Source organism: Cololabis saira, chromosome 10 (assembly GCF_033807715.1).
Source record: "Cololabis saira isolate AMF1-May2022 chromosome 10, fColSai1.1, whole genome shotgun sequence".
Taxonomy (NCBI): domain Eukaryota; kingdom Metazoa; phylum Chordata; class Actinopteri; order Beloniformes; family Belonidae; genus Cololabis; species Cololabis saira.
This window is the reverse complement of record NC_084596.1, coordinates 30217468-30232016: the sequence shown is the minus strand read 5'-3', so window position 1 is coordinate 30232016 and position 14549 is coordinate 30217468. Positions and strand designations below refer to the sequence as shown.

Below are 14549 nucleotides of genomic sequence, written 5' to 3'. Positions count from 1 at the left end.
CATCACTTCAACTGAAAGTTGAGCAAAGGTTTACTGAAACTCTTAACATGCGAGGACAAAACAAGAACAGGAAACTGTGGCTTCTTTTGTTCTGGAGGTGGACCGAAAGCATTTGTGCTCTTGCAGGACAAATAACATTTCTGAAACCAATCATAGCTTGAAGTTTAGGAATCATGTAGGCCACGTCCTCTGAACTTTAGAATAGAAAGGTTTTTTGACTTTTTCAATCCACATTTAAAAAGCCAGTATCTTTAGTACCATTAAGGAGACTTTGGCCCCGTAGCCCAAATTACTTGCACCATTAATGCTGAAGGATAATTACAGATTTTAGAGAAAAATTAAGTTGCTAACTAATTAAGTTGCTAAACAGGAGGTCTCTTTGGAAAGAACCGATCATGGCTGTAGCACAATGCAGCGTTGCTTCATCGAAGTTCCTTAGGAACAATTACATTTTATACAAGTAGGTAATAAGTTGAAAATATTAGCTATTTTTTTTAGCTATGCAATAAAGTAATCTTGCCGATCACCATATCAGAACATTGTTTTAAAGACGGGTGCTTCAGGATGACGGCTGTAGAGGCTTCAGGCAAAGCGAGAGATCTTAGAAGGTGAAAGAAGCGGTGCAGTGTGCTGACAGCGTATGATGAATGCAGGCTACATGCGGCTCTATCCTGCAGCTGCCCGTGACTCAAGTCCAAAGATCGCCATGATATGAACAACGGAGTCCAATATAAATGACCTTTGATTAGGAGACGCCTCGCAAGGTGTCCCGTAGTCTCACAGTTCACTGCAGAAGATGCATCACTATTTGAGTCTCTGCCAACCCCCCCCCTCCTCCTGTCGTGCCCTTTTCTCTCTCTCCCTCTGATTAACATAGCTGACCACTCACACACCGGTGCTGAGTCATTATTAGGTGTTTGCATTTTCAATTACCCCCACACCTCGCATTTCTGCCACGCTGTCTCCTCTGTGATGCAGACGCTGCACAGCAGGAGAAAAGCAACAAAATGCTAATTTTCTGCCCGTAAGAAGTTGACAACATCTGAAGCCAACAAAAACAAAATAAAAAGCTAATGCACACGGCAAAAGAAGAAGTGTCTCATGGCTGATTTAGGACTTTATTTGTGTGGTATGGTTGTTTTTAAAAGCACTTATTAGCAGTACAGACTGAACAGTTTGAAATGATACAAGTTGTCTTGTATGTCAAACATTCATGCCAAAGAAAACACAACTGAAAACACCCATAAAAGGACAGTTACAGGTATTGAAAATAAAGTACAAATTAAGCTTTTTCATAACAACCATAAGACGACAACAGAATAAATCGTATTAGTGCTTCTAGCTTGGTGTTATGATCAGTGAAAATAATCTATGTAACTGAAAAACAAAAAAACTAAAAAGCGCTTAGATGTGGTTTCACGTTTCCACATAGCAGAGCAAGTTAGCCACTTTGTTGAGTCTCCACACGCACAACTCGCCTGGTATAAGAAGTAAGGCAAGTTCTGTCTTTCAAAATCAAATTTCCTCCGAAATAAAACACTGGTGAACACTTAAAAGAAATCTTTTTTCTGCTTCACAGCTGAACAAAACTGGCTGACAGAGACCTACTTAAGAGGGAAAAAAACAATGAATGCTAGAAAGCTACTGCCAACAAAAGTACATCATACAGTATATTTCAACATGAATATCAAAGCAGAATGTTTGAGAGATTTTGAGGCTACATAGTAGGAAGGCAGTGACACCTATAAATCCTATTGTGTGGGCAGCAATAAAAATAATTTATTCTACATCTTCAGCTTCTAATAGATTGTACTCTCTACTTCAATAGACTTTGATTTTGAGAAAAAAGAAAACAAAACACTTAAATAAAAGTAGTAATACAAGTTAAAGAGCACCTTATCCCCATAAAAATGATTTGAAAATTCGCTGTTTGGAAGTGGATGGCACAGACTCATCAAAAGAACAATTTTCATCAGACAAGACCGCTAACTTTCCACAGTTTAACGTTAAAACTGTTACCAGATACTTTCGTTAAAAACTTGTTTTGCATCATAAAGGTTTTGTGGGTGAAACAGGTACAACAGAGGCTCTTTAGTGGACAAAAGCTGAAAGATGTTTGCACCATTACTGTCTGCATGGCAGCGCAACCCTTGCAGTCAGTGTGGAAGACACTTTCAGTTTTTCTCGTGCAAAACAGCCAACATTTGGTCTTCTAGTGCACCAAAGGGGAGCCCACACCAGCCAAAATGAACATAAACATCAATCTGGATTTTCTAAGCCTCTCGTTTAAGCTCTAAATGCAGCAGTGCGTTTCAAACTTGCCTGGAAAATGTAAGTACTTCAAATCCACGACCCCAGCTTCTGATACCAATACACTTGAAGAAAGATGCACGAGTACATAAAACACTTGACATCGGCTGGGACTGAAAGCAACAGATGCATGAAAATTTAAGATCAAAGAGGGACTCATGTTTTCTCCACTTCTATGAATTTGTCTACATTTTCCATGGTGGGCCTTACCTTTTCAGTTTATATCAGATAAAATTAAATTAAAAAAAAGTTCAAAAATCAAATAAAAACTCAGAGGAAAGGATAAAGAATACAGCCAGAAAAAAAAAAAAAGGATAACCTGACTCCTCTGTGAAAATCATCCGTCTGGTTCCACTAAAGACATACAAAAGACTGAATGACAAATCTAACTTAAGTCAATATTTTTCCACGTTTTGTAACAGAAGTTCCATCTGAACACTATCACAACATTAAAGCGAGCATTTTTAGTGTAGAGTAAGACTTGGCTGGCTGACTCAAGTGCTGTGAGGATGGCAGCAGCGGCAGCAGCTGGTGTGGATGTGGTGTTGCAGGCGTTGCCCACTCGGGCTTTAAGGGAAGAACGAGTCTGTGGAGAGGTCTAGTATAGGAGGATGCGGCGCTCGATGGCCTTGCGGCAGATGGGACACTCGCTCATTCGGTCCCCGCACAGCTGGCAGGTGCCATGGCCGCACATGAAGATCATGTTCTTTAGCCGGTCAAGACACACTGGACACATGGTCTGCAGGAAGACACAGAGGAACACGTCGAGTTCATGTGTTCAATTTCATTTTCGCTGGGTCCAGTCAGTGAGTCAGCGGGATCCGTTTCGCTACATGAAAAATAAAGACTCTTTTTTGTTTTTTGGCTTCACCTGTTCTTTGATGTCTTGTAGCTGTTGCTGGAGTTTCTGCACATCAGCATTGACGTTGGTGTTGTCCTTGTCCCTCTGCAGGGCAGGAATGTTTCCACTTGCTGCTTGGGCATAAGATGACACAAACACGTTCAGGGGGAATAAAAAGGGACCTCTGTTACCAAACTGAAGACCAGACAAACTGAAGATCAGACAAACTAATTATCACCTCAAATTTCACTCCAGAGCTATAAATGTTGTTGCCAATAAAACCGAAATGCGGCCACGGCATCGGCGGCCTCTGACACAAGCTGCAGCTTTCAGTTATATTTCAAAGCGGCGGTTTTGTTAATGAGCAGGGATCACAAACACATGCACTTTCAATTTTATAATTAGGCAGATTACTTCTGGCTCAGTGTATTGGCTCACTTTCTAATGATCTTACTTCTGTAACAGACACTTTGTAATTATCTAGAATAGAAGCTGGCACAACACCAATCACCATGCAGTGCTTTTGGCATGGCAAGATCCACAAGAAGCTTGTGAAATGTGTGTCTGTAACTGTGAATGGGTTAATCAAGCAAACGTCACCTGGACTGACTCAACAACAGTCAACACCGCTCTGATATGCATTAAAGATAACTCATCATCATCTGCCGTTTAGTCTGTTGAGTGAAATGGAGGGGAGAGGGGCCAGGGCAGCACTGTGTGTGTGTATATGGGGGGGGGCTCTTTCAGAACAAGGATCTGTTGAGGGAGGGGATCATATAGGTATACTTACACCAACTTAGTGCCAGATTGTTGGGCTGGAGAAGATCCTGCGATCCCCCTGCCATATTGTTAGTGCTCCCTGCTGGGAATAACCAGTCACATTGTTATAGTTGGCGCTGCCCCTCACCAGCTCGAGAGCTGGTGTGACCAAAACTACTATGAGGGAAGTTGAGAGAAAGAATTTAAAGAAGAAGCTAGCAAGTTGGAAGCAACTATAATGAAGAGAAAAGGAAAGAGAGTAACTTCTATGTAAACCTGGTTAAAGTAGCACGTGATTATTTTGTTGCCATCAGCCATCGATTATGCATGATTTTATGCCTAACTGGGCTAAAGGTACAATGGAAGAACCAGTGGGGATACTGGGACGAAGGGATACAGGATATAAGCTTTTGATGCTGCCCCTTGCATGAGTGTATGTGAGTTTGGGTCTTTGTTCATTTTTGTAAACCTTGTACGGACTTGAGACTCAATGACATTTGAGGGGGAAAAGAACAGAGCAGTGAACATGAAATCATGAACTTGCAACAGTTTCCCTTTTAAGTCAACATAAAATGTGGAAAACAAGGTACGAGTAACCACTAGTAAGAGACGCTAGTGGTGATGGACTGTGAGTACAACCCAAAACAATTAAGTATTTAGAGACTACTTTACATCAAGATTAATGTGCTGCATGCATGTGTGTATTTTCGGTAAAAATTAGCAAATTTTAAGCACATTTGCATCCTAGAAACATGCCTGCTGGTTGTTTCATTTATCTGAGATTTTTTATTATTCTACCGCTGTTCTGTGACCTTTTTGAGAAATTCACTTTGAAGGAGCGTATGTGGGCAAATTAGTTAGTCTGTTTCAAAAGAATGTGATTACCCAAACTTTTAGAGGCAGGAGAAACGTAAATGTAATTAAATGTAATTAATTTTATGTGCACTCTGGTGCTATTACAATATTCATCAAAGTCAATCTAAAACTGGATCCTACAAAAATATATTATAGTTTCAAAGCCAAATCTAAATGTATTTGGAAATGCAATGGAATGACTTCAGACACGCAGGTAGACAATAGTAACCCCATATTCACCATAGTCAAATATAAGATAATGGAAAGGACAACACAATCATGTGACTTTAACAAATAAAACATGCCAGATTTAGTAGTGTGGCTATTTTGAAAGTAAGACATACAAATGACTAATTAAAAAAAAATCTGAGTTAACTTAACTTGTAGTTTCTGATATTTCTACTATGACAGAAAAGACAAAAACACAACATAAAAGCAAATATAATGTATAACTAAAGCAGCAACAAATCTTAAGATAATAAGAGAAGATACTTTGGAAATGAGTAAAAGTAAGAGAAGAAAAAAATAGAAAAGAAGGTGTGGATTAAAAGGGAACATGTGGAAGATTCACTCACTAAGGTCATCATCATCATCATCATCATCATCACCACCATCATCATCATCGGCATCATCCTCCATACCTTTCCCTCCGCAGCAGAGGACGAAGGGGGTCCGCCGTTCCACCACAGCCCGGCACTGTACGCACTTCTTCATGAGGCTGGCACAGTCTGCAGAGAACACACACAAAAGGTGACACACGTCAGTAATGACCCAAAAAGCTGGAAAGAAATTCTACAAAATGCAAGCAGTAAGTAACAAAGTGATTGTAATAACGTTGTAATGTGTGTGGAACTTACTCTCACAAGCGCACATGTGACCACAGGGCTGGAACAACACGGCCGCCTTTTTGTCGGAGCAGACAACACACTCCTCAATCTGCAGAGGGACAAATTGGACACACAAAAAGAAAGTACAAGTCTATCCAGTCGAGGTCGTACCTCTGCCTGTCATGCAGCTCGCGCGGTGGCGCTTCTGGTACCTTGGTTCTCGACTGGACCTGTTCCTTGCAGATGAGACACTTCTTGACGCGGGGTGAGCAGAGTGAACAGGTGGCAATGTGTCCACACGGCCCAAACAGAGTGTCTCTCTTCATGTCAGAACACACCATGCACTCCTCCAGAGACTCAATGTTGCTGTTAAGAGATGGGCTACGAGTGCCCACCTGGCTACTGGAACATTGAGAACAACGTGTGAGGGATTACAAGTGAAATCAGCACAAAGAAAACAGAATACAAGGAGAAGTGCAATGTGATCTCTGAGTGTATATATTTGCAAACTATTCTTTACCCTCAGTTTTGTTTTACCGTTTAAAGAAATCATCCAGTATAGCAATTTCAAGTTACTGTCAGGTAGATGTCTTTTTAAATATGAAGTTTTCCCATCGTCTTCTTGGTTCATGAGGAGCTTAGTCCACAAACTTCAGCTTCGCATTTACCGCACGGACATGAGAGTGCTATTGATTTTTGTCTAATTCTAAGCAACACCAACAAGTGTGCTTTCTAAAATGTCTAACAACCCCTTGGATGTTTACCTGCTCTTCTCTTTGTGACATTTGGCCAAAGCTTTGCAGAGACTGGGGTCGGGACACAGGTCTAGAGGAGACTGCCCCTTTTTGTTGCGAATAGTCAAGTCCGCTCCATTAGCTGCCAGGAAGCAGGCGATGGATGCTGCACTCTTCTTCTCTGCTCCCTGGGTGCCTAAGCCCATGATTAACTACGGAGACAGACAGATACACAAACACATACCAAGTCAGAGGCACGTCAGGCGTTCTGACACCAAACATTCTTATGAACTCGAAATCAGTGGCAACAGTGTCTCTACTGGCACTTGAATCAGTGATGCAGTTATGCACAAGAAGAAATGCTGATTTTTGCCTTGGAAATGTTTTAGACCATCAGTCATTCCTCAAATAAAAGCTATTTCTTTTAGTAGTAGTAGTGGTTTTTAGTGGCGCCAGTCTCTATTGGTGGACATATAAAACCCAACGAGGTTGCTGTGCTCACTGCTGCAAGACAGGACACAACTCCCCATTTACTTTAAAAATGCACATGTACTGTTTGCTTTGTTTTAAGTAGAGGTTCTGAAACTGGCAGGATGCAGTGTACGGTAATGCTATTGTCTCATGCCGTAGCTTACTGGATTATCCCCTGAGAATAGTAGTTACTAAATGTACCTCCAGTTCTGTGTTCACTGGAGCGTGTTTACACACAGGGCATAAAGACCTTACTGCCGGCAATGGAAAGGGATTTAATGAGCTTGTTTTTGCGGAAATACCCAGGTTTAAAAACACATTCAAGCAATACTTTTGCTGTAAATACCGAACAAATGCTCCATCTCTCCCTTCCATAAGTTATCATCTCACTCATTCATCCTCAATTCAAAACTACTCTCTTTAAAGCAGTTTAAGCCTTCCAGGTCTGATTGTGTTCAACAAGTAGCTTTTACATCTCGGCTGATGCAGTCATCGCGCCAGCTAATTCAATTTTCATCTAGGAGGGAAGGGAGAGCGATGGGAGAGCCAGTCCAAAGCACTTTTGTCAATAAGGCCTGCTGCCTGTCTGTTCCACCTTTCTGCGGGGAACCAGAGAGGACAGAAAAGACGAGTTACTGAAGAGAAGATGTGTAAAAGGAGAGACACAACGAGGAACAGAGGGGAGGCAGAGGATGACAGGTACAGAAAATATGCTGCAAAAGCAAGGCTTTAAAGTCCTCCCTGTGGCAATTATTGATGGCGTGTTAAAATGGAGAGGGTGAAGGTTGTATATGTCCCCCATTTGGCCGCTTCAGTGTGACCCTTTCAGGCAAATGAAAAAGCAGCAGCGGGTCAGCTGACTGGTCCGTGCTTTCACCTGAATGAAGGCCTGGTGGACACTTGGCTGATCACTGATGAGGGTGATGGAGACCTGAGCTTCCAGACGTGATATCTGTCATTGTTCTGACAATGGGCCCCATACTTGAATTTATTAGAGGTTTTTCTGCAGGTCGTGCGGAAAACTGCAATGAGGTGACCCTGAACTGTTCAATATGATGAATGTCAAAAGCCATAATGTGATGCTAGAGTGAGTTTCCAAACAGGAAAGGGTTGGTAACTGAATATGAAAAGCAAAGACTGCATATTGTAAAGAGGCCATAAGTGGTAACTTGAAGCTCTAACATGCTGCATTAGTTCACGTGTCTTTTTTAACCACATATATTATGAAAGGCAAACTGCTGCAGCTAGTTGTATTACAGGTCTTCAGTTCCAGTCCGCAGGGTGTGCATGTTTTCGATGCTGCTTGGCTCTAGCACCTGATTCAAACCAATCGATCACCCTTAGCTTGTCACCAGCATCTGCACCAGTGTGATAATGATTCATTAATTTGAATCAGGTGTTAGAGCATAGAAGCCTCTGCAACATGCAGGACAGTGAACCTTGAAGACTGGAAGTGAGGGCTCTTGTTGTATACTACGGAGACACACTTGCTCATTTCTATAAATGACTAATTTTGTTATAACAAAATTATATGTCTGTCATCTGCTCCCTATAGGTCAGCAACTATGTACAACACCCATCGTGTTTGGTATCATGCCCTTCAGGACACAAGCGGCTTTTTACAGAGTGAATCAAAATCAAAAAAAAAAAAAAGGGGAACTGAAATTCAATATCAATATCTAACGTATGTTATCAATGTCTAAAAATAAAGTCCATTATCGTTTCCCGTCATTGTAAGATAAATAGAACCATATATAATTCATGATTTCTCCTAAGTAACTGCCTTTATGAACACATTTTATTTCTATGTAAGAGCATTTGAATTCTGTGACAACTTAAGAAAATTTGCGAAACATAAAATACTGCAATCATAAAGAAGACCACGGTTAATAATAGATGTGTATGTACTGTGTTCTTGGAGGGTTCCCAGGGCTCCACTTTGCTGACATCCTGCATATCCTGGAGTTGTCGCAGTTGGGACAATGTGTGGTGACGCAGTGCCTCATGAAGTGGAGTATCTCCATCTTTGTCCTGCACGTCCAGTTTGGCCTCTGCCCGCACCAGCAGCTAAGAAGGAAAACATATGAACACAAAGTCACACAAACTGCCTGTCAAATAGGAATCCTCGTCGCCAACATAAAACAACTTTAATCTATGCTATAATGCAAATTCCACAGCACTGCTGTACAAGGATGCTGCTTGCGTTTAACTGCTTCAGTACGACTACCCCCAATGGAGTGCATTTTTCCTTGAGTCCACAAGATGGCAACGTGGCAATCTCAAACCAGCATTACAGCAAAAGATCCTGACCAAGACACTGCCTCAAAGAGCATTTCTCCTCTTCTGCGAGGACATTCAACTGTATAAATTAAATGTGTCAGCGCACTGATATTCTACTCCCGTTTGTGAATGAAAGAGGCACTGACAGATTACTAAAAGCAGAAGGTTCACTTAGTAATGCAAGTGAGGGGGGAAGAGAAGAGATGGGATGAGGAAAAAAGGGAAAGAAGGTTGCACACTAACCCGAACTATCTGAGTGTGTTGGCGCTCCACTGCAAGGTGCAATGCCGTCTGCTGGTTGACATTCTGAATGTCTAAACTGGCGTTGCCCTGGAAGGTGGGAACAAGAGAAGCAGGTGAGTATGTACACATTTGGATATTTGGACATACAATAAAAATAAAAGAGAAATGTCTCACACATGGGTGCATATATGGATGACAGAAAAGTAATGTTTAATTTGAAAAAGAAAACTGATTTTTTCAATTAATCAATAAAATAATATTAATTTTTCTGACTTCATGTGGCAAAACAGCACCTTGTGTCGTCTAACCCCCCTGGTGAACACAATGGCAGCTGGAAAACAGCATCCAAGAATAATGCTGCATCTGATTCTGATAGCAAATACCTCCGCTGAGGAGATGTAGATGAAAGATATGTATTGTGATCAGACGGTGCGTAAAATCCCAGATTAATAAGACTGTCTGACTGGCTTTTTGGCTTGCAGGGAATCTGCAGTGCATCTAGTAGTGTGGTGCAGTTTCTGAATAGAAAGCTGAGCCATCACTGCGAACAAGCTCATTGCAGGAACTTGGGGAGGAAAAAAAAAAAGAAAAAAAAAAAGCTGTCCCTGCTGAAAGGTAGCTTGCACAGCGAACATTCATGCGTGGGAATGTTGCAGCAACATTACTGCCCTGCACCATATCCTCATTAACCCACTTTTTGCTTGATCAGGTGACTTCTGTTATACATTTGCGTTAGTCTTTAGGGAGCTAAACCTGCAATCACAGAAGTGAAAAGGAGAGGGAACCTATAATTGCAGGAGGAGGAGGAGGGTAGGAGTAGAAGAAAAGGGCCAGCAGCCATAAGAATACCCCTAGAGACCCTGTGCATCTTATGGGTTCAATAAAGAAAAAAATGGCAGTTACAAGAACTTCAACTGGCCCACAGCTTGCTGTCTGCAGGGAAAACAGTGGAGGCTGCTTTCAAAGGTCTCCTTTTGGGCAAAGCCAAGAGTGCAGCCCGAACTGATGCTACTCTGTTCTGGAATATTAACTGCAAAAAGGGATGTCTGCAACGAAGGCGTTTTAGACGTGTTCTGCAGTTACCCCTGTGTCTCTTTGCTTGTGTTTTATACATGCAAGTAAACATGATCTGGGGAATATTTTGGAAATCAAAATCAAATCTCGAACGGGGTGCATTTTATTGATGAAACGATCACAATGAGGGGAGGGGGCCAAAATAAAAGGACCAACATTTCAAAATGTTCAGTATGTTAAACATAGATTCAAATGCATTCGTTCGAGGTGTGCGGGTGTCGGCACCTGGTGCACCAGAAGTTCGGCCACCTCCACATGGTTGTTGAGGGCAGCTAGATGCAATGCGGTATATCCATCGTCTTTCTTCTCATCGACAATCCAAGGCCTTGGCAGTTTAGATAGCAGCACACGCATGGCACTGTGCAGAAAGAGAGAGGATAAAGATAGGAGGGAGAGAAGTGTGTTCTTAATTGAACTCTTGTCTTTGATGCATGAAAATAAATAAATAAATACATGAATGAATAAATAGAAGTACAAGACAATTAAGTTATTTTCGATAACATATTAATTCCAAAGTTAATTTACCGCTAAATTGCATGTAGAAAAGATATTATGTCTTTTCAGTACACCATTCTTCTTTTAAAAAAGGATTACATTTCCAAAAACAAGAATATTAAATTCACTTAAAGAGGGACCTGCTTTACCAAACCGAGTGCTATTTACATCACCCTGTGAGTTGCTCAAACGTCCTTTTTATATTAAAGCACCTGTCTTTCTACCGTCTCTTTACTTAAAGAGAAGCCATTTCTCCCTTGATCATGCACAAAAGTGCAAATGATTGGAAGGCAAAATGGTAATTACAGGAGATTTGGCTGCATTTACTCGGCCTCCTCCTGTGAAGGGAATACGCAAGATGGAAAGCGGAAATTGTCTATTGTTTAAACATAGCTGAGCCCTGGTTGCCTGCAGAAAAGAGCCAGTTATGTGGCACTGAAGGTCATTTAGAGGATGCATGAGGATCCAGAGTAAAGCTGAACTCTCACTCCCCACAGTGTCACACAACAGAGACAGAGGAAGAAAAAAAGAGACTGGTTTTACTGGTAAAAATAATTAACTACAAATATTTCATAAGAGGCAGGATGTAGAAAAAAGAGAGAAGAACCCTTCAGGGGTAGATTTGACTTAAGCTGTAATACATTTGCAAGTAGAATTAGATATGTTAACAGGCTTCTTCCAATTAACCCATTATGACCTAAGGCTTCATTTAAAAGACTGCTAAAACTTAGCAACTTCCTGGAAAACCTAAAGCTGCCCACTAAAACCTTTTTTTTCCTCAGCCTCTGATAAAACTAGAAACTACTGACTCTGCCTTAATGTCTATCAATATTTTTTTAAATAAATGATATTAGTTTGTGTCCCTTGATGATGATTATGTGACATTTGCATCATAGCACACACGTCACATTAGCTCATCATGGGTCAAGTAGCATTTACAGTATCCCATTTGTTGTAATGTATATGAAGTTATCCATCATCTCTTCTTCCTTGACCCCCCTTTCCTTAATGCTTGTCCTGCCCCAGTCCATGGTTGACACACTGAATGCAAAATACTGAAATAAGACTAATTCATCTTTTGTTATAAAAGTGGATCGGGGAAGCAGAGCTGAAAAAAAAACTGGCAAAGAGAAATCTGATTTTTGTGCATATACTACAGAACATGAATCTAAGACCTTTTATACCCCCATGCTTGAGCCATTTTTATATCTTGTCTGTAGTTAGGAGCACAGTGTACCTTCAATATGCATTAAAGCAGCAGTGCTGGAGGGAATACTTCTGACCTTGTTTAACCCTGAATAATCATGCAGGGCAAATCTTTGAACTGCGACAAAGGGAGGCAGCTGATTTCACTCTTACAGATATGGCTGAACAGCTCGCTCTGGAGTGTTAACGTAAGGTAAATAGGATCTTCAAGAGTGCCGCAAGAAAATGGGCTCCAGCACAGGACAGGAAAGGCCAAAGCTTGCATTTTTTGTGAAAATAAACTATTAAGACAGAGAAATAATGACTGCAAAGCAATAAACTGGCAAGTTTTAAAACTGAATAGAATAGGGATGACTGATCCTCTGCAGGTTTTTGTAAACCTATCATCTGTCTCCCTTCAGAGGACATCATTCTTACATCCTCTTGAGGAAAGCAGAGAAAGAAGGGCAGAGAGGCACGGGCCAGGCGGTCAGCACCTCTGTTCGGATGGAGATTTGTAGGCTGGTGTACTGCTGCAGTGATGAACAGCGCAGCACGCTTCTCCCAGTCTCCCTCGCTCTCTAACTCTCAATGCACAGGAGCTTACGCACCTGCATTGCTTGCAGCCATCTTCAATCACTTAATGCAGAGATGCACCACTTAGCTGCGATAGCAACCACACCCATTCCCCTTGATCTCACATTCACAATGTGTCGCCACGGTTACAAAACTATTTGCTTACATACTGTGGATTTTACATCTCAAAGGGGACTTATGAGTAATTTCATTCATGGCTCACTGACTGGGTAGGAGTTGAAACTTAAACAAGCAAGTTATTCAAGAAAAGCCACATTAGAGTCTTGCCCATAGCTATTTCATAAAACTGATTCCCAGTGGTTAAAAAGATCAGTGTTTTAGCCCTTCTATCAAGACTGAGTAATATGCATTTATTCACCCGAGCTAAGGATATTGTCTCTAATAAACCTATTATCCTTTTTTTTTGTATTGATTTACTCATTCCCACTGGGAGCACATACAACATTTGTGAAGACTAGATGAAGATATACAAGAAAATAGCCCAGAAAAAATGAATGTACTTTGGCTACAAGTACAGGAGCAGACTAGCACCTTCCAGCGTCAGAAACGGGCATTTCCTGGTGTAGACAGCCCCTCCAGTACAAGTTTAGATTGACAGGCTCTCTGCCACGCTGGGTGAAATGGGCAGGCATTAATATTAATACTGGCACTGCTGCATTGCAGTTAAGCTATTTGCTGTAAAAGCAAAAAATAGAAAGATGAATTTAGAATGAAGAAATGAATTTATTTTGTGTTTTTACTTTTATATATTTGATGTCAGCAATGATAGTGGAAAAAAAAAGTTAAATTGGTGTTGCCTTCAGGAATTCATGTTTTTGCAAAAGGGGAGGGACACCAACTTACTGATATGACAAGTAGACATTCAGCATGTAGAGGGGATTTCATTGACATAACTGAGCCTTGAAAGTGATGATATGAACATAGGAGGACACACTGATGAGGAAAAAGGTATGATAAAGGATAGGGGTGCAACGGATCAAAAAACTCACAGATCGGATCGTTTCTCAGATCAGCAAAAAATAAAATAATAAAATAATAAAATAAACATAATTATTAACGCTTTTAAATTATCAAATTGAAATACATAAAATCCACTTAAAGTGCACATGGTATAATATATATATTTTTTTATATATATATATTTTTATCCCGGTTTTTTCCCTCATTTTAATCACCCAGTGCTCCTACCTAAGTAACTAAGTAAGTTCTTTTTAACATAATTGATGAAAAACAACTTAAAGTGCAACTTTAAACATGAATAGTAAAATAAATCATGTGTCCACATCATCAAAGAAGAATAAAAGAAAGCCGGCGTGCTGATATTCGGTTGTTGAGCAGCCTTCGTTTTCAGTCCCGTCAGTGAAACACTGGAGTGATGTCACTTCAAATGCGTGGGCATGCTTGGTTGTGCCACAGTGCCTACACACCGTCACGGTTTTATCCAATAACCCCTGTCCCTCATCAATATATTTGACAGGGAAGCCAAAATGCTCCCATAAAAGGGCATTTAAATAACGCGGGGCGTTCAAGCTCCACCCTTCCTCCGCTCGCTATGACCACGCTGTATGTGGACTGAACAAGCGCACAACTTTTTTTTTTTTTTTCATAAATCAATCCGCGGATCACGTGTGTACCAAACCTAAGATATTGATCCGAACGGATCACGTATCAATGATGATCTGTTGCACCACTAACAAAGGATAAGTGAGAAGTGGAGACATAACAGAACTGGGTCAGCCTGTGAGAGTTCTTGAGATTCCCTCACGGGAGCTCCAATGGGTTTGGTTGTTTTGGGCAGTATGCCATTGATTTAAACACCCTCAACTGTTTATGTTGACATTTGTCAGTGTACGTAAGAGTGGAGGTGTGTGCGCATTT

The 14549-nt window shown here is 41.0% G+C and overlaps 1 protein-coding gene across 5 annotated transcripts in view; it reads right to left on the bottom strand.

Moving 5' to 3' along the window:
* Positions 1-1100: 1100 nt before the first annotated feature.
* The window catches only part of mib1 (MIB E3 ubiquitin protein ligase 1), a 54234-nt gene continuing 40785 nt past the window's right edge, over positions 1101-14549 (bottom strand). Inside the window, exons 13-22 of one of the 5 annotated variants that reach the window (XM_061732498.1) lie at positions 10620-10752; positions 9321-9407; positions 8706-8864; positions 6357-6538; positions 5805-5994; positions 5623-5701; positions 5341-5493; positions 3942-4013; positions 3182-3282; positions 1101-3049 (exon numbers count right to left, since the gene is read on the bottom strand). In XM_061732498.1, coding sequence (XP_061588482.1) covers positions 2909-3049; positions 3182-3282; positions 3942-4013; positions 5341-5493; positions 5623-5701; positions 5805-5994; positions 6357-6538; positions 8706-8864; positions 9321-9407; positions 10620-10752 — 1297 coding nt within the window. In that variant the 3' untranslated portion in view covers positions 1101-2908. The remainder of the gene's footprint in view (positions 3050-3181; positions 3283-3941; positions 4014-5340; positions 5494-5622; positions 5702-5804; positions 5995-6356; positions 6539-8705; positions 8865-9320; positions 9408-10619; positions 10753-14549) is intronic. The other 4 variants (XM_061732499.1, XM_061732502.1, XM_061732503.1 and 1 more) reach the window with 4 other exon arrangements.